We start from the raw sequence: 18,973 nt of genomic DNA on the forward strand, positions 1-18,973 counted from the left end.
TTTGTTGCTAAGGTTGCAATGTCAAACGTTTTAATATTAAGAAGTGGGAAGACACAAATTGCACATGCTGCTGCTCTTTTCCCTGTTTGTGCATGTGTCGTATCAGGGAGTCCCGAATATATGATTGCATGCTGTTTCTTCTTAGGCTTGGGAGAAGAGAGTGAGGTGCCTTTTGGTTTTAGGAAAACTGAAAAAAGGCACATCCTACTTTATAATATCTTACTGATGCCAACATGAGCCACCAGCAGGAAAGGAACTTTAGATTTGGCTAACAAACTCTGTTAGTCAAGTTCATGGGGTCACTGTTGGTGGTGGTTGGCAAGTCAGGAGTTGAGTATTCCCAATGAAATGTACAGTGCTCCTTATCCTGAGCCAGATGATGCTCTTCCTCACAGGTTTTCATCCCAGTCCCACTCTGTGCATCCAGCAAACCCCTGTCTCAGCCATCTGGCATGTGCTCCTTGCCACTCCATTTTCTTGCTAATCAGTGCCCGTCTCCCCACTCCTTTTTTTGGGGTGTCTAGCAGACTTGTACCCTGCTCTCGATTCCTGTGGGCTCAGCCACTCAGAGCTGCAGTGCCTGGGATAATCCTGCTCCGGCCCACACTGGAGCATGCCCAGGACCCAGAGAGGACTCCAGGTGCTACGATCAAAATCTGCGAGTCCGGAAAAATTTTCCTCCTCGCTTCTCAAGGATTTTATACCCCAGACAGATCTGAATCACTTTTCATGGAAATCATGAAAAGGTGGTACAATGACATAAAGTTCAGTTCCTTGCCTTGAACACTAGCTTGTTTCAAGGAAAAGGTTGCTGCTTATGGACGTTCTTTTCCCCTAGATTGGATTTTAGAAATGTTTGAAATATTTTGACTGAAACTTTGCAAGAATTTTCAGCTTCTATCAGACAGCCAATGTGGAAACTTCCAGCTGAAATAATTGAAGCTTGGCAAAGTTATAAGCAGTTGACATCTAAATCCTAAGAGGAAGCATAGATGAATCAAAAGAACAAGGAATGCTTCCAGCCTTATCTGTACTATCAGAATAAACATTGAAAATATCCTGGCAGCTGGGCATAGGAATGGTCAGTCTGAATTTTTAGATCCTGCACTTGAGCCTTTAGATGGTACAAGGAAGAAATGAAAAGGCGATGCCTTTGGGTGGAGTATGGCAGCTTACAAAATATGAGAACTCTGGAATCGGTAATAATGTCAGGTGAGAGAAGAGCCTTCGATCACGGATGTTTTTAAAGATGTCCTCTCTGTCTGATGGGCGCTGTGTTGGCTACAAAGGATTTGCCTTGTAAAGACATTCCTGAAAAACATCAATGCATATGGGTTTTTATCCCACATCCCAACTTTGCTCTTTTGAAGATGTTTTTATGGATTATTGTTCCATCTTTAAATTCATATATAATTTCTTAAGTATAAAAACTTCCCACACTCACAACGTGACGTGTTTATAAATCTCAGATTTTGGTTATGGCTGCTTGTTTGTTTAATTTTTGGGTTGCTTCCCAGTATCACTTATGAGCCAATAATTATTTGTCAGCTTTTTTTTTTTTTAATTGAAGCCACGGGCCATATTATACCATTGATTTCTGAACAGAACTCCCTGCTGGAATCAGCAAGGCTTTCTGGCTCAAAAATGAATAGAAATGATCCAATACTTGGATTATGACTTTTGTAAGGCAGGAGGAAAAAGGAGATAAAAATCTAGTATTAACTATCTCAAAGTAGTTCTTTTGATTTTTTTTTTCCCTCCTGACTTTTAGCAACCCAACTGTATTGATTTTTGACTGCATGCATGTTTAAAACAACAAATTCGACAACAACAACAAAACTCGATGTTCTCTTCTCTGGGCATCGTGCCTTGTAACCTGCAACCCCGAGCAAATTTTTACGACGACATGATAATCTATTTTAAACAAAGGTTTGCAACAGATGCTTGAACCCCCCCCGACTACAGCCTGACGAGCACAGTAACAGATCTAAACTACTTCCATGCCACTGCTGCATATTTTTGATGCTGCTGTAGATGGGTGAGAGGGGAAGATGACAGCCTACCAGAGGTGCATTGTGAGTGTTTAACATAGTGCCAGACTTGGAGAATAAGCAGAGCAGCGTGTTTCAGAGGATGAGTGTTTGAAAGCACTACTCCTGTGGCTGTGGTTGGCTCCTCGCGTGGCTCTTGAGCAGGCTCACAGCCTCCCTGTGCCTCGGTTTCCTTGTCTGTAGAGCAGGAGAAATTATTTTCCCTATGGGGTGGCCCAGGGGACTCATCCTGCTGACGGCAGAGCTCAGTGAAACATGGCACAGTGGGGATTGTCAGCGGTAGCTGGCTCGGATTTGGGGCCAGGGCTGCTCGCCAGGGCCCCAGCCTCTTCCTTTCTTCACCCTTTGTGGCATGCGACACTGAGGCCAAGTCGAGTGCTGCCTTTGCCAGCAGTTTTACCAAAGCTGCTGAGCATCCCACCACCCCATGGGCAACATCAGTGGGGACGAGCCACTCGCAGCCAGCTGCCATCCGTGCCATCCTGCCTGCGAGGCCCAGCGCTTTGGGACATGGAATGAGGAGGATGGAGGGAGCCACAGGGGGGAGATAACACCATGGTGCTGCGCTGTAGCAAGGAAATTGCTGTATATAGGCAGGGCAGGGATGTTCTGAAGTCGGGAGCAGAGGGGAAGGCAGGGCAGGGGCATTCAGGGCAGCCTGCCAGGCATGGCCCTGGAGTTGCTGGATTTTGCAGTAGTGGTGGAGTGGGCATGAGAAGGCAGCGGTGGCCTGGGAGCGATCCCAAGAGGAGCAGGCAGCACTCATCTTCTCGAAGTCAGCCTGGGTTGCGAGGGCCCTAGGACCTGCTCCCCCAGCCCTCCGCTTGGGGCTCACCTAGCGGCACTGGTTAAAACAAGGCACAGGGGAGCAAGCTCTGACACCCCATCTCCTGGAAGATCTTCACCAACGCTGGGCTGAAATAGTTCTGATTCTCATTCTTTTGCTCTGCCAGGACTACCATATTTTTACTTCTTCATCGAAGCGCACAGGAAGCTCAAGCCCCAGCCTGTTTGGGGCTGTACAGGCATGAAGCAAAATGCTGAGGAAACAGCCGTGGGATCTGGTCTATAAATTGCCTTGAGATGAATTCTTGCTCTTTAGCCCACTGTGTGATCCTCAGCATTAATTCTGGTCACCACCATCTCCTTCACTGTCTGTCCTTCACCCAGCTTAGCCATTTAGACTGAAGCTGTGCAGCGTGGGACGTGGGAGTGCGATGGTTTTGTGGCGTGGCAGATGGATGCTTGTGCCTGGTGTGGTGCTGGCTGGGCCGGCTCGGGTGCCTGTGCGCACATGTTAGGTATGCGGGGTGGAATTTAGAGGGTAAATATTGATGCGGCATTGTCTGAAAACAACCCTCTGTTTTGAATCCTGCTCACAAGCACAGACAGCTCCCATCTAAGCTGCATCCTAATCCCCCCGGCAGCTTTGTTTGGCATTTCTATTGTGGGGCTGTCTCCAGAAATGTAAACTTGCTATTAATGACCTTTTTTCTTTTAAAATTAGGTGAAAAACCTGACAACAAATGGAAGGCTGGGGCCTTGGTCCCCATGGCAACTCTGTGAGCATTCGGATGGGGACAGCACAGGCTCCTGTATGTGTAGGTCACGTTCGTGTGACAGCCCTCGTCCTCGCTGCGGAGGTCGTGGCTGCGAAGGAGCCAGGATTGAAGTTGCAAATTGCTCAAGGTACCTCAGCATCTTTGTGCTTGTTAGGAAGGGAGCAAGAGTTGTGCCTGTCCACAGCTTAGCTCCTTCCTTATGTTTCTGTGACATGTTTCTTGTTGTATCCCAGCCAAACTGAGGTATGTGAGGTCCAGCTTGAAGCTAGTGAAAAATGAAGGAGCCCAAGGGCTCTGAGAGATGGGCCTTCAGCCAGAGCTCTTGGAAGATGAGCACCCCAAATTAGTGTACACATTAACGTTTCCCTACACTGTGCCTCGGTTTCCCTCAACTGTACGGTGAGTGGTGACCCATCAGGAGGAGGCGAGTAAGACAGAAGTAGTTGTTAGCCAACTGAACAGCAATAAGCTAGAGAAATCCAGTAAGCTCATCATTTTTTGGAGTTTGGATTCCGAGGTTGCATTGCCAAAAGTGAGCAGAGCTCCTTCAGAGCAAAGCTTGTAAAGACAGGGCCTAGCCTAGCTCCGAGCAAGGCTTGTTTGCCTTGTTCTGCCAGTCTGTGAACTGTCTGCAGCACGCTGGCTAGGTGAAAGCAACAGCTCATCGTCTGGCGGTGCTTAGGAGGCATGCCTGCCGGGGACAGCACTTAAACAATGCATGCAGCTCGGCTTGTGTCAAAGTGTTGCCTTTCCAGGGAAGCCTGAAGCTCGTGTTTGAGCAGTATGGAAGCTAAATATCCTCCGGTCAGGTGCCCCAGCACAGCCGCAGTGTTTGTGTCCATGTTACCCCTCCGCCCTCAGACTACATCATGTCATGACTCAAGGAGAGACGATGCAATAGTGTAAGCACTACTTAACCAGGGTGGGATCAGCCAATATTCTGGTAAATATTGGGTCAATACAGTTTTTATCTACTTTATCTGCTCCATAAATGTTCATGCCGTTAAGGACAGCTGTCTCTTGATGCCTCCCTGGAGATCAGTGCTGGTCTTGGCATTAAAAATTCAGCAATACTCATGTTTTAATTGGCATCTCTCCTTCCAGTTGTGGGCTGTGCTGCCCAAAAGGCGCGCAGTCATTCCTGCCCCTGTGCTGCCACCGTGGGCTGAGCGGAGCGGAGCCTTCCCCAGGCAGGCTTTTTATGTCAGTGGCAAATGGAAAGCGTGCCAGTGGGAAGGGTTTCTCAGCACTGCTCTGATGGCAAAAGAGGCAGGAACAGCTCCTAAGAAGGGGATGAAAAATAGATTATTCAATCTTAAGACACAGGAAAACAGCGCGGTTTGAAAAATAGGGACATCTGGTCATCCTACATCCGCCTCAGCCCTCAAATTTCCTTTAATTGACTTCATCTGGCATTGAGATTTCTTTTTGCAGAGGGAGCAGGATGCTTAAAGATGAGTTCTATTAGAAAGCTGGAGATTAGAAAATGGAAGGGGTCTTTATTTGTGTTAAAAATCCTGAAACATAAATAGATGCTGAGAATTGTTGGGGTTTTCCGGAGTTTTTACTAGAAATTACTTTCCCTTTTTTGTTGCAATAAGAGCAACAAAATTTTTGTGATTTTACATATAGTCTTTCTTTTGCGTTAAGAAGTGGGGAGGTAGTAGGTGGGTTAAAACGTGGCAGAATAAGATGGAATAGCAGGATTTTTATATAAGTGAGTTTCTTGTTCTTTGACCTTGTTTGGGGCGGGAGAGGGGAAGGGAAGGAGGGAGAGGGATGAGAGAACAAGAGGAGGAGGAGAGAAACATCTAACAGGGTTCTGAAATAAGGCTGCCAAGAACAGGCAAGAGTTGATAACAAATACAAAAAGTGTGAAGGGCAATGTGGGTTTTAACTTTCATCCTCTGCCCTGATTGGTGCTATGCCAGAAAATATTTCTTGCCAGCAGTGTTATTAGTTCAGTAAATGCTTTGAAAATTAACATCTGTTTTCAAGCTTAGCTTTCAAGAACCAGAGAGCACCTGAGTTGTTTTTTGACTAGATTTTTTAGAAAAGTTTTTCCTTGTTAAAAAAAAAAAAAACAAAAACCAAAAGAAATGAGATTTTTTGGCTTAAGGCAGTGAAGTGTCAAGATTAGGCAGTTCTGTAAGACAGAGCATTGCCACCAGCTCTATTCAAAATGAAACCTGCGGTGCGGAAGAGATGAGATACGGTTCCTCCTCTCCTGCTCCAAGGTTCAGTAGTGTTGCCAAATCAGAGGAAGGTGAGCTTTAATAAATGCAAGGTTTTCAAGATGAAAATGTTGGCTTCTGTGTAAGCACGCGGTTGGGTTACCGTGTGGCAGCAACCTCGCAGGAGCCGGCCGCCTGCACGTGCTCAGCCCGTCGCAGGAGCGAGGCGCAGAGCCTTTGCGACATCTCTGTCGCTGAGGTGTGAGCGAAGAGGTTTTACATCACATTCGCTTCAGGCTAAGTTACCAGAGATGTGATCACTCATTAAACCGTGAAACTTGATCCTGCCTCTGAGCTCTTAATTGCCTTCTGGTTTCTACAGATTTAAGGTCACACTACAGTGACGTCTGCAGGCAGCCATGAAAGCTAGAAGCAATTATTGTTATTTTTAATGAAATTTGAGATTTCCACTTAATAGGATTCAATGCTAAAGGCTTTAGAAAAACACCAAATATTATGAAGTTTGTGATAAAACCGTGGGAGCTGGCAGTAGTATTGCGGTAAGAGATTTAAAGCATCAGTACCTACTGAACTAGCAGAGGGTAGGTTTTTTTGCATCCTTTGGCACAACTGGCATTCGTGAGCCTCAAACCCTCCACTTTTTGTGCAGGAGAGTCCAGGACATACAACTTGGGGATCCACCATTGGATCAGAAAGGGGAGGTTATGAGGCATGGGGGAGGTAATGGGGAAACAGTGAGAGTTACAGCAACCACACTGTTGCCCAGCAAATCCTAGGAGGCATTTTGAAAATCCTTCAGCATTGGCTTCATTCTCTTCCTTTCCAGTTCTTAAAGACTTCAATGGGAGGAAAGTTAGGCCAAAGCTAAGCACTTTTGAAACTCCCTTTTCTAGATCTCTGCTGATGTAAAGTCTGGTTGAAATGAATAATCTCTTATCCAATGAGTTGAACCATTCCCCCATCAGTGCCTTATGTGTTTTGTTGCTGAGTACAGCATGATGTGGGCAGACCGTTAGGTCACCACCACACTCCGTTCTCTCCCACCTCCTTTGTTAGAAATGGCGCTTGGACACCCTGGTCTTCCTGGGCCCCGTGTAGCACCTCCTGTGGGATTGGCTTTCAAGTCCGCCAGCGATCCTGCAGCAACCCCTCTCCACGGTACGGGGGCAGGGTCTGCGTTGGACAAAGCAGGGAAGAAAGGTAAGAGCTGTCCACAACACCATGTGTTCACTTCTGTGGTTATAATGTTGGCGGTTGGAAGTGGTGGCTCTTGTATGAATGCAGATTAAGGCTCTTTGGCTGAATGCACAAAATGGAAGAAATTCCAGAGAGATGAGGTTTCTCACATGCATGGCCACTGTCTTTCAATGAGCCTTTGGCCATCAGAGACTTCAGTTCTGCCTCCCCTCTCAAGCAGGACGTTTGAGACCTTCACAAGTATTCCCGTCTCCCAAACAGAGGTCTGACCCCCTCAATGAAAGGAGAAGCTGTGCCTGCTGTCAGCAGTGTAGAGTTTAGTGATACAGTTACATTGTTCTGATCCGTCCCTGAGGAGGCAGTTGAGTACGTGCAGCTTCCATTGCCAATTGCACCATTCCTAAGTCGCTATTAATTGTGCTGATGCACCAAGAGAAGTTCAAAACAAAATACAGCTGGACTCACGGAGTCAGGGTTGAGTTTTTGCAGGGGTTGGCATCAAAAAAACATCTTTTTTTCCCTCTGACCTAAGCAAATTTCATGCAAAATCAATAAGAGACAATACTTTTTGAACCTACGGAGCCATCTGCACTATTACACTTCTTCGAGCCCGGCCCCTCATTAAACGCATGCTTCAAGGCATCCCAATTTGGTTTCCAGATTTGACATTTCATTAAAGGCGACCTCTGCTTGGCAGTAGGCTGTTGCTTGTCCCTTGAGTGGTCACTTAAGACAGATCTCTCTGCATTTCTCAGAATACAAAGGGCAATTCATTTAACTTCCTTGATTCAGGACATTTTAATGTTTGGTTTGATTTGTGGCCATTCAGAATGGTCCTTTTTGGGTTTTAAAGACTACATCCGAGTCAATTGCAGTCCTGTGTGATTCAATTTGAGAACAATATTGATTAAAAAGCTGAACAAAATTAAAGTTACCTTTTGAAAAGGGAACATGAAATAGCATTACTTTAGGGCCTGCTTTTAGATGCTTATAGCATCTAGTTCAGCTCCAGTTGCAAACACTAGTTTTTTAGGGTCCAAGCAGTAGTCAGGGCCAGATCATGGGAAGGGAAGATTGTCAAGCCTTTAGCACCTGCCATTAGTGACAGGTCACTGTTGAGTTGACCTGCCAGTAGTCATCCCATTGAAAATATTTACCATCCACTGTCTCTCTTTATGACACATGGGTTCAACTTATGAGCTCTTTTGTGAATTCAGTGCATAAAAGTTAGGAGCTTAGAGCACTTTCAAAAACTTGATCTTGACCATTTATTCCAGCTGTCTCAGTGAGCTCAGCCTGGTTAACCGCTCCCCCTGTTCTGAACAAAGGGTACAGTTCGATGAACAGGAACGTTGCTAATCTGGCTGTTGTGTCAGCCTTCCGCTGGCTTTCTGTGCCTGCATGAATTGCACCCAAATGCAGTGTTTAGTCTTGTATCCATCACCATTTTGTCCCTTGGATGTGCTGACATGGATGTGTTTTGAGCAATGCGCTTTCTTATTTCAGATTCTGTAATGAGAACAGTCCATGTCCATTACCAATTTTTTGGTCTTCGTGGGGTCCTTGGAATAAATGTAGTGTGAATTGTGGTGGAGGGATTCATTCAAGGCAGAGGTCCTGTGAAAATGGAAATACATGTCCAGGCTGTGCTGTGGTATGTATTTTTTACTGACATTGCGTAAGGGGCACCTCTTGGCATCTAGCATCTAGGAACTTGGTATTTAACTCCTCTCTCCATCTTGGTTTTATTTCTTAAGCTAGAAAAAGCCGCTATCCTCAGCTTTTGCTGGAAAGGATGCTGAAATGAACTGGGAAGCAGAGAGGTGGCAAATTCCCAAGTCAGTGAAGTTGGTGTGAAAGTGTGTATGTGTCAGTCTGTGTGTGTGTGTTTACCTAAAGGTAAGGACAGACTGGTGTACAGAGGACTTCCTCAGGCCTCTGTGGGATCAGGTATCAAGTCCTGTACCTGAAAGCATTATACATTTTCTTTTCTTCTATCCCACTCCCATTGAGTCAAGGAGGCCCTAATATATCAGAAATGAGTCTTATTGCCATACTTGAGTAAACAACTGGTCAAAAACCTAGTTAACCCATCAGTGAGGCGATGGCTACCTATTTGCTCTCTCTATTTTCCCGTTCCTATTCCGGCAGCTGTTTCATGCAGCTGTTTTAATTAGTTTTATGGAGAGTTTTCTTTCAGTGTAAGCAGATTTGATCTGGAACCTCCCATCTGTTCACAAGCTGTTTGGCATTTACTCTAGAATCATAAAGTCCTGAAGCATTACGTTTCTTTCCCTCTGCCAGAAAAGACTGGTTTGTTTATTTATTTATCTTTAAACAAGAGCACAATGTTTGTCACTGGAATTCCTCCCACTAGTGGCAAGAATTGTAAAGGCCCTAAATCACCCCATTCCCATCCAGCCAGAACGTTGTCTGTGCTCAGTGGATGCTCATCTCCTCACCAAAGATGGCAAATGGTTCATAGTCCTCACTAGAGAGTTCAAAAAGCCAACCAAACAAAAATAGCTGTAAAAAGATAATCTAAACCCATCTTAAAAAGAAAACAATAAACTTTTCAAGGAATAAACCTTACTAACATATTGTTCTTATGGGGCTCCTCTAGGCTGACCTGAGAGCAGCACCTCAGGGTCACAGCAGAAATTTTTTTGCTGTTATTATTATCTATTGCCTGAATTATTCTCCTGCCCATAATGTACCAAGTTTTTGAAGCCTCACAGGCCTTTGAGTCAGCAAAGAAACACAAACCTGAGGGAGACATAGAAATAGCAAGCATAGTTCATCCTTGAGGTCCACCTGAAGCTATGCACCATCACTGCCTTCACAGTCACCACATTTTGTGCCGTGCCCAGCACTGGCTTGTGTCTGTGAGGTCAGATAAGGTGGATGGAGGTTGTTTTAGATCCAGGCGGTACCCCCTTATTTTCTGGAGTGGAAATAAATCTCTGTCAGTTAGGCTGCTGCTATTTAAGTAAGTAAGGAGAGAGTGGTTTTCCTTCTTGGCAGGAATATAAGACCTGCAACCCAGAGAGCTGCCCAGAGGTGCGCAGGAACACACCCTGGACCCCTTGGATGCCTGTCAACGTCACCCAGAACGGTGCCCGCCAGGAGCAGCGCTTCCGCTACACGTGTCGTGCCCAGCTGTCCGATCCTCATGAGCTGCAGTTTGGGAGGAAGAAAACTGAGAGTCGATTCTGCCCCAATGATGGCTCAGCAGTGTGTGATACTGACTGTACGTCTTGCCAGCTCTGGGGGACCATAGGGCAAGCCTAGATTTGGTGGTGGAAGGGGGACCCTCTCAGAACAAGAACCTGATTGTGTCTACATAAGTCTCGCCATGTATGACCGGTGTCACTGCAGAAGGCAGGGATGGAGAGAGCCCTCTGATTTAGAGATCAATACAATTGTGTGCTCTGTGCTTATGGCATTGTATAGATTTGTTCTTGCTACTATCAGGCTGCCCCAAGGAGAACAGGCAAGTAATGAGGGTATAGAGAAGAAGAGAGCAGCCATTCTACAGGACAGTATGTCTTTATTCTTTCTCTCTGGAGGCTCTCTTGTGCCCTGCCTCTGGGGTTATTCCCTTCGGTACTGTTGTGATGCAAGGCAGTGTCCTGAGGGCACAGCCTCGACTGCCACAGTTTGCTGCCCAGAAAGGCCATTTATCAAGGTTATCAGTAGACTCAGTTTGTGTGTGTGCAGATTTCATTTTGTCTCTAGTTTAGCTGTAACCCTGTGTAACAAAACTCTTGCTAAGGGCCTTCAACACAAACTCTTCCCCAGGGCACATCAATCCTGATTTTATTCATGAGCTGAAGCCCTTTTTAAAAGCCGAACAGCTGATTAATTTGTGATCTTGTGGTGTTTTGTTTGTTTTCCTTGAAGCTCTTGTTGATGACCTCCTCAAGACTGGTAAGACCTCTGCACGGATTATCAATGGGGGCTGGTCCTTTTGGGGGGCCTGGTCTTCCTGTTCCAGGGACTGTGAGTTGGGCTTTAGGATCAGGAAGAGAACATGCACAAACCCTGAGCCTAAAAATGGTGGCCTGCCCTGCGTGGGGTCAGCGATGGAGTACCAAGACTGCAATCCTCATCCCTGCCCAGGTAACCATGATCATCTTCCTGCATGCAATTCAGAGGTGTTCTTCCCCATCTTAATAGTAGATCCACAAAGAAAAATAAAATCAGTATTTCCAAGCTGCTTTTTTTTTTTTTTTAATTTGGGGGATTTTTCCTTAATGTTTTTAAAAGCTATTGGAATGACCCATGTATGTGATCTTGAGTGCTATGACTTATGTTTCACCTCGGCTCAGAGGGTAACACAGCCACATCCTCTAGAGGAAGTAGTACCGTGGCTTGTCTAGCAAGTTTTTGCTTCAAGAAGGTTTGATATTCCATCCAGTGGAGGGCATCACGGTGCATCTGCACCTTGATGAGGATACAGGCTTAATAAATGTGGCTTAATACTGTGTAGAGATGCTTGATGTGGCGGTTCTTCTTGTGAACACTTGTTTCTTCCCCCTCTCCTGCTTACGTATTGTTCTTGCGATGGGCATCTACTCTTGGCATCAGTTACCATTTCCTGCACAGCCAGCAGGGAGTATTCTTGCCTGGTTTCCTGGTTTTCGAGTTTGTCCTCATGTTTATGTTGCACTCCTGATCCAGAATAGTAATAATAGACCATTGACTACTGTATTCTCTCTCACTTATCCTTCTTGCTCTGTAATAACTATCTAAACTAAATTTAAGCAATTTTACACAAATTACCTTGCCTCTTTGCAGTTCTAGCAAGTATCTACTTCTGGCGATATAGTTTGTGGCCTACACTTGAAAATGTTATAATAGTATTATTATGATTCTAAAATTCAATACAAAGATAAAATTCCAATGCAGATATAATCAGAATGTGCAGCAAGAGCGTAGCAGGAGTGTCAAATATTGCACTCTATGGCCTATAAAAAGAAAATAACTCTAGCACTATAAAGGCAGCTATTAGTACTATTTTGGAAGCTCTCAGTGGCTTTTCACTAATGTCTGTGCCCTTCTTCTGTGCTGTTTTCTCCCCTTGGACACTATGATGTTTTACAATCTGTTCTGAGTGCATGATTACTATTTCTCTGTGTCTCCCTCCTTCCCTGCCTCACTCAATGTGTATACCCAAATCCTGGGTTTATCTTGCACTACGTCATCAGGTTATTATCTTCTGAATTAATGGCATGTGAACCTGCAAATCAGGCAGTCTAGTTGCCTGACAAGGGGCGGGTGGGAATCAGGGATCTTAAGTCCCTCCCTAGTTTCATTATTAATCTGTTATGGGGCTGTGCTCACATCATAGAATCACAGAGTGGTTTGGGTTGGAAGGGACCTTTAAAGGTCATCTAGTCCAACCCACCTGCAATCAGCAGGGACAATAAATAAAGCCTCTGAATTTCTGTTTACTGAAGGTTGGAAGTAGAGGACTCGGGGCCCCCACAGAAAGGTGCCATATAAGCTCCACTTAGGTAGTAAAGCACTTTTTTTCCAAGTAAATCTGTTGTTGCTGTAGGTGAAGCATCAGGAGACAATATAGTAACAATGCTGTATTATAAAAAGTTGTAGACTAGACTAGACTAGAATACAATAGAATATTTCAGTGACTTACCCTAAGGAATAGTTTCTATTTTGGCACTTCATGATGTAGAGTCTTTTTGTGCATAGACTTCATTCTGCATCTGCAGATTGCAGCACATTTGTACCCTCTCTTGATATGAAGTTCTTGTTGTAAGGCCCAAATGTCCTGGGGTACAAGAAACTGCTAGCTAGTCTGGGCAGGGTGGATCTGGAAGGCGAGATACTGGGGCTCTCCGGCTTTGTCACAGTGAGAGGAGTAACCAATGGCACCTACCTCTCTCTCCTTGCTTTTCAATGTCCTTCAGTGAAAGGTTCATGGTCTTGCTGGACTCCTTGGTCTCACTGCTCAGCGACCTGTGGAGGAGGACACTACCAGCGCACGCGGACTTGCACCAATCCAGCTCCGTCTAGTGGAGAGGATATCTGCATTGGGCTGCACACCGAGGAGGCCCTTTGCAACACGCACCCATGTGAAGGTAGCCAGTTTCTGTCCCTGCTCCAACTGGCTTGAGTGGTGGTAGGAGCAAGACACATCTGCAAAATGTTTAAAAAATAAATCGGAAACACCACCAGTTAAAAGCTTTTCTGTCCATTCAGTAAATGTCTATTGAACCAGGGAGAAAGGAGACGTCCCAGTGGTTCAACTGCAATGCATCACCTTTCTCTTTACCTGTTCACTAGCCCATGCTCTGGCATTCTGGTGCCGGACAGGCGAAATCTTGTTAACAGCCAATCCATTTAAAGTAATTGAAAAAGCAGGAGCTTGATTCTTCAATGTGGAAGCTTACAAGACAAACAAAAGGAGTCATGAAGCATCAATCTGTACAGTTGCTGAAGTTGCTTCCAATTCTTCCTTTTTCTTACACAGACAGGCAGATGAGCATGTGCTACAACGCAGAGAGCAGGGTTTAGGTCTGTGCTGCTTTTGAACCACCTTTGTGTATTTCTGATCCAGTGCTGGCTGACTCCTGTCCTTAGGAAACTCAGCAAGACTTTCTACCTGCTGTAACTCGTCCTGGCGGCTTGAGGTATCCCTGGGAGGCAACCTCAAAGCTTGGAGGTCCTGGTGCAACATTGCCCCATCCAACTCCTTGTATGCCTTTAACCAGAGAGGTGATATAGGAGCTGTTAAGACAACTCCGTGCTGCGCAGTGCTCCACCAAGGGTTGGTTCAGTCCGTACTGGGAAAACTACAACCTGACAAGTAGGGTATGATGCTTGCACTGTTATTTGTATTGAGAATAGTAAATCCACTAGGGCCCCTGGATTAGATGTGACAGAGAGGGCCAGGCCAGGATCTAGACATCCTTCAGGATGGGAGAAGTTTGGTATCTCTAAGGGATCCTTTTCCTTCTTGGTGACATTGTCTGTGTGTTTTCCTGATCTTGGATTTCAGGTGGCTGGTCAGAGTGGTCAGAGTGGAGCCTGTGTAATGAAGAGGGCATCCAATACCGCAGCCGTTACTGCGAAGTACACAGCCCAGACTCTTCTCAGTGCGTCGGAAACAGCACACAGTACCAAGAGTGCCTGTATAATGAAATTCCTGGTATGTACAGTGTCATCGAGGAGGGAGAGGGTGGGCCAATGCAGGAGGACAGCTCGTGCCCAGACTGTCAAGCTAAACTGAGATTTTCCCTACTATAAATTGGGTTTGGATACTTCTAGAAAAACAAGCAAACAAACAAACGTTATAAACTCCTTTGTGGCAGGCACAGGGTAACTGACAATCCTTTAAGGCAGCTTAGCTTTTCTTTAAAACAGAGTTACTTAGCTCTGTAGTAAATAACTGGTATTGCTTCACCTGAGTTGAAGCTTTTAACTTTGCATAGTTCATCTCAGGCTGGACTATAAAAATTATCTCTGTTCTCAGTATGGATAAAGGCAACAGAAGGTCCTTGAGTTCAGGTATCAAAAGAAGCATCCCAAAAGAACAAAGAAATTAGGAGGGGCAGATCGAGAAAAGTGGTGTGTGAAGTGGGGAGATTAATCAAGGGTCTGACAGAGCGATACTGCTGATGGACAGATGGTCATCAACATCTTCCACCCTGTGTTTTGTGGAAATTGAATCTCCCAAGCAAATATTTCATATGGGTCTAGACTGAATAACCCCTTTCTGCATGTTATTTTCTGGATTACAGTGCCCTGACTTAAAAATCTGAGAGCTCTAGGCAATGGTACTCTTCTTTTTCATGGTTTTCTCAGCTGTCTTCTTTCCTCTAAATCGAAGAAGCTGAACAGTGATCAGGTAACAATACTGGAATCGTCAGGTCTTTGGAGAGGTTTTGCTGCATGTGTTTCGCGCTCTGAGTTTGTCATTCAATTTAGAGAGACTCTCAGCTTGCTGCAGAACACATGAGCAGCTTCTCGTGTCTGGAACACAGGGGGTTTAATTACTTAAAGAAGGAAAGTGATGGCAAAATGACAACTTTCTCCAATCCTCTTCTCTTTGTTTAGTGATCCTGCCTGCCTCCAGCATTGATGAGAGCACGAACTGTGGAGGTAGGGTACCACTAACTATGTGTCTTATTTTTATCTTAACCTGGCTTCTTTTCTCCCTGTGCAGTATCAACCAAACCATTAATCTGTACAGCTCATATCCCACTGATAGCCTTAATTCCACTGGAGTCTTGCTGTCTGAGTCAGACTGGAGGAATGTATCGCATGTCCACTTGTCAGTTCCAAGATTTTTATTTATTTCGGGGTTTGGGTCGGCCACTGAGGGTCATTAATTACCAGAGAGCACATTGCTTGTCCTCTCTCCCTGCAGGGTAAATGTTCAGGAGAAAGGAAGGGATTCCTCATCCCACCACTGTAAGCCTCCAGCTGTTTGGAGGCAGGTGTTTTTAAACAATCTATAAAGCTTCCAGTGAACGGGGTCTCTTAGATTCTTTGCTGATAGAGGATGAGATTAGAGTTTATACTTGTTCTCCAAGCACTTCCTTTCATTCAAGTCCTCACCTCTCACAGAAGTCGTGTCTCCTTTCTGCATGTAACTTGGAAAGATCCAGTCATTAGTGTCACTTTTCCACTGCCCTAGGAGCCCTTATGATAAAAATGCAGACTGAAGAAAATGGCAGGTTCCTTCAACATTTTAAAACACTAGTTTCACACTAATGACCATGTCACATCCCTGCTCTCCTGGAATCTAGATGATCTGCAGGCTGCCAAAATCTCTTCTCCCTGTGGAGATCATGGCAAAAAACAGGCATGCCACCTGTGGCACGAAAATGTGGCCTCTCGGTTTGTGACTGCGGGGACAATCAATGGAATTGAGATTTCAGCACCTGCAATGTAACAGTTGGCTTTCTGCGTCACTCCTCCCCCAGAGGGTGCCTCGGATCTGCTTCAGTTCCAGGACTCCTTGCTACGGCCTGCACCCTGCTGTTGTGCACTGCATCCACGTTTCCTTCTTTTACCACCACCATTGTATCTGCTGGTGCAATCTACATTTTACCATAGCTAATATTATTTATTACTTAGTGTTCTACAATGTTTGGCAAAGAAGCCAATCAATAGAATTTCTGTTGACGCATCTCAGAAAATCTATATTTTCATGATGAACCAGAAAGCTTCCCCTCTGGGGACTCACATGCTGCAAACAAAGTAATTTGGTTTTTCCCTAAGATACAGCTAAAAATCACCTGAAAAATCAGATGGTCTTTCAAAAGTGAAATGTAAGAGAGCTTTATGTTTTAGAAAGGATTTCCTACTGTAGTGACTTGCAAATGTAGCAGTGAAATTAAATATTCACTGAAATATAAGCAAAGCTGGGTATGAGGAGAATGTGACAGTGTCATGTGGCTTTACTGGGCACTGTTGCATATTCTGTGTTTTAGCTCTCATGAGTGACATAAAGCAGGCAGAGTTTTTTAGAAAAGAAATGTCTTTTGGGAAAAGTCTTGTAACATTTAGTAGGAAATTAGCATCTTTCTGCTGCTTTTTTGGACCATCATCCAAAACACAACAGAAAGTGGTAATCTTGCAATAGAATTTTATAGTGTGGTTTAAAAAATAAATGTAGCTCTTCAGTCCAATAAATTCTCTATGTTCCTTACTGTAATTATGACTGAAGCCCATTACTTTGTTGTAGAACTCTATTGGTTTTGTTCTTTTTAAACTCAGGAGGATGTGCTTTAACTAAAGATTAGAGGAGAGCAGTAGACTAATGGGCAGAATTCTCTATTTGAAAAGCATATCAGTTAAAATGTAAGATGGCACCAAAAAATTGCACGCTGTGATCAGACTAAGAATGAACCTCATTTAAAGCCACTCTCTGAGCAGTCCCTTCCATTTGCCTGCACACAGTCAAGTCAACACAGCAGTCTGTCCAAATGAATTGGCTTTTTAAGTATTATGAGAATTTTACCCCTACAATCCCCGCCGAGCCCGTGTGGCTGCCCCCTGGGACAGCTGCCCTGGGGGGCCAGCAGTCAGGGGTCCCTCTCCCCGGCACTAGGACCCCTGTCACTCCTGTTTGAAAGTTGACAAAGCAAAGGCAGAGGAAAGGTAATAGCGTTTGGACTCATCATTGCTGATTCTTTTTCTGTAAATCCCTCCCCTGCACATAGCAAGAGAGCAGGGTCGTAAAGTTTTGCCACCCAAGATTGCCTCTGGTTGCTTCGTTAACTTGATGGCTGTAAAGATCGCTACTGTTTGTTCTCTTGTCACTGGAGATCTGTTGGTGGTTGGTTTTGCCATGGGGTTTGAGAGTCTCTGGTGTGAGGGAGGAATGAGGAGCAGTATTTGACTTTGTCTTCCCCCCACCAGCCGGAGTTGTGAGTTAAGTACTTCCCAGCGCGTGGGATGCACAACTACAGCTCCTTCCAGAGGTCAGCGCTGTGCTTGGAGGGTGCTGCTGCAATCCCACGTGGAGAGAACTCTGTAGGAGGCTTTTATAGTCCAAGAGCTTTTCTGTTTGAAATATTTGCACTGTAGCTACCCTGCCGGCACCTGCCTGCAACTGGCTTCCTATCTTTGCAGTTTGTGGAGAAAGCCAACAAAGAAGTGTTTTTCAAGCAGTTCCCCCCTTTCCTTTTCCGTCTTATCTTTCCCACTCCCCTGAGGATCCCCGTTTCACTGTTAGCGGTACAAACACACACCTCAGAGGTAGTGCAGACATGACCAAGGCAATGCTGCCCTGTGAATAAGCAAGAATGCTGAGCACACTTGGATTACATGGGGGAGGAATGTGTATCTCCCCCACCCCACACACAGTCCCGTAGGCATTTTGGACAGCCAACAAAAAGGGCTTTCCTCTCCCTTCCTTCCCCTTCAGAGAAACACTGAGCAGTTTTATCCCCTTATTTCCATGACACACACACATGCTTTGGAATCCATTAATGTGCATTGTTTGTACGGCTCATTTCTTTAGCTGTCAGCTTAACATAATGTTTAGTTTCAATATCAATAGAGGGGCGAGAAGAGAGACAGGGAGGGAGCTTTGAGAAAACAATGCATGAACCTGTTAAACTGCACAAGGCAGAGCTGCAGTGGGGAGACCGATTTGCAGGGAGATTATGTCAGTTTATGTTAGAACGTAAGACTCTGGCTTCAACAGCTTATTAATGTTGATCCCGAGATGTCATAGCTCTGATTTGCACCTGTGGTCTTGTCGGGAGAGGAAAAAAGGCTGTTCTTTAAAAATAGCATCTCTTGTCATTTCCCTTGCAGGTTTTAGTCTCATCCATCTGATTGCCACTGGGGTCTCCTGTTTCTTCGGCTCTAGCCTCTTAACGTTTGTGATTTACGTGTACTGCCAGCGCTGTCAGAGGCAGTCCCAGGAGTCGACTGTTATCCACCCAACCACTCCCAACCATCTCCATTACAAGGGCAACACAACCCCCAAGAACGAGAAGTACACCCCTATGGAGTTCAAGGTAGGGTAGTTGATGAGAAATACCACAAACAGCTTGCTATTACCGAACAAATTTTGTCTTAATGTCAGGGTTGGAATTGGGTAGGTTTGTGATTCTGTGCCCAGCTGTTGGCCTTATCCGGGGGGGTTGAAGGGGCATTTAGCTGTACTGTCGCAGAGGGGTTAAAAAGTCCCATTACTGCAATGGGGTTTTGTTCTGTTTCACGGTCCTGATGAATGCCAGTCTGGCAAGTACATACCAAGATACTCCAGCCCATTCTGACTATTGTATGTATACAAATTGTCCTCTAAGAAATCAGTAAGAGCTCAGTTCAGTGCATTGGTAGCGCGTGGTAAGAGGAAACGGAGGGGAGGAAGAATAAAAATGGAAACTTCATTAGACAAATAGCTGGGAAAATGCTTATTGGTAGGATGAGATTCTGAAAATGCTTTGGGAACTGCCAAATTGGAGAGAATGAGAAAGCA

At 45.1% G+C, this 18,973-nt stretch overlaps 1 protein-coding gene across 5 annotated transcripts in view; it reads left to right on the top strand.

The window, feature by feature from the left end:
- Positions 1-18,973, top strand: part of SEMA5B (semaphorin 5B) — a 277,400-nt gene that overhangs the window by 235,370 nt on the left and 23,057 nt on the right. For 4 of the 5 annotated variants that reach the window (XM_063341108.1, XM_063341109.1, XM_063341110.1 and 1 more), the window contains 9 exons: positions 3,559-3,740; positions 6,865-7,008; positions 8,512-8,659; positions 10,030-10,255; positions 10,909-11,127; positions 12,939-13,109; positions 14,030-14,179; positions 15,088-15,132; positions 18,304-18,509. In XM_063341108.1, coding sequence (XP_063197178.1) covers positions 3,559-3,740; positions 6,865-7,008; positions 8,512-8,659; positions 10,030-10,255; positions 10,909-11,127; positions 12,939-13,109; positions 14,030-14,179; positions 15,088-15,132; positions 18,304-18,509 — 1,491 coding nt within the window. The other variant, XM_063341112.1, reaches the window with a different exon arrangement.

The sequence above is a fragment of the Chroicocephalus ridibundus genome, chromosome 7 (genome assembly GCF_963924245.1).
Source record: "Chroicocephalus ridibundus chromosome 7, bChrRid1.1, whole genome shotgun sequence".
NCBI classification, from domain to species: Eukaryota; Metazoa; Chordata; class Aves; order Charadriiformes; family Laridae; genus Chroicocephalus; species Chroicocephalus ridibundus.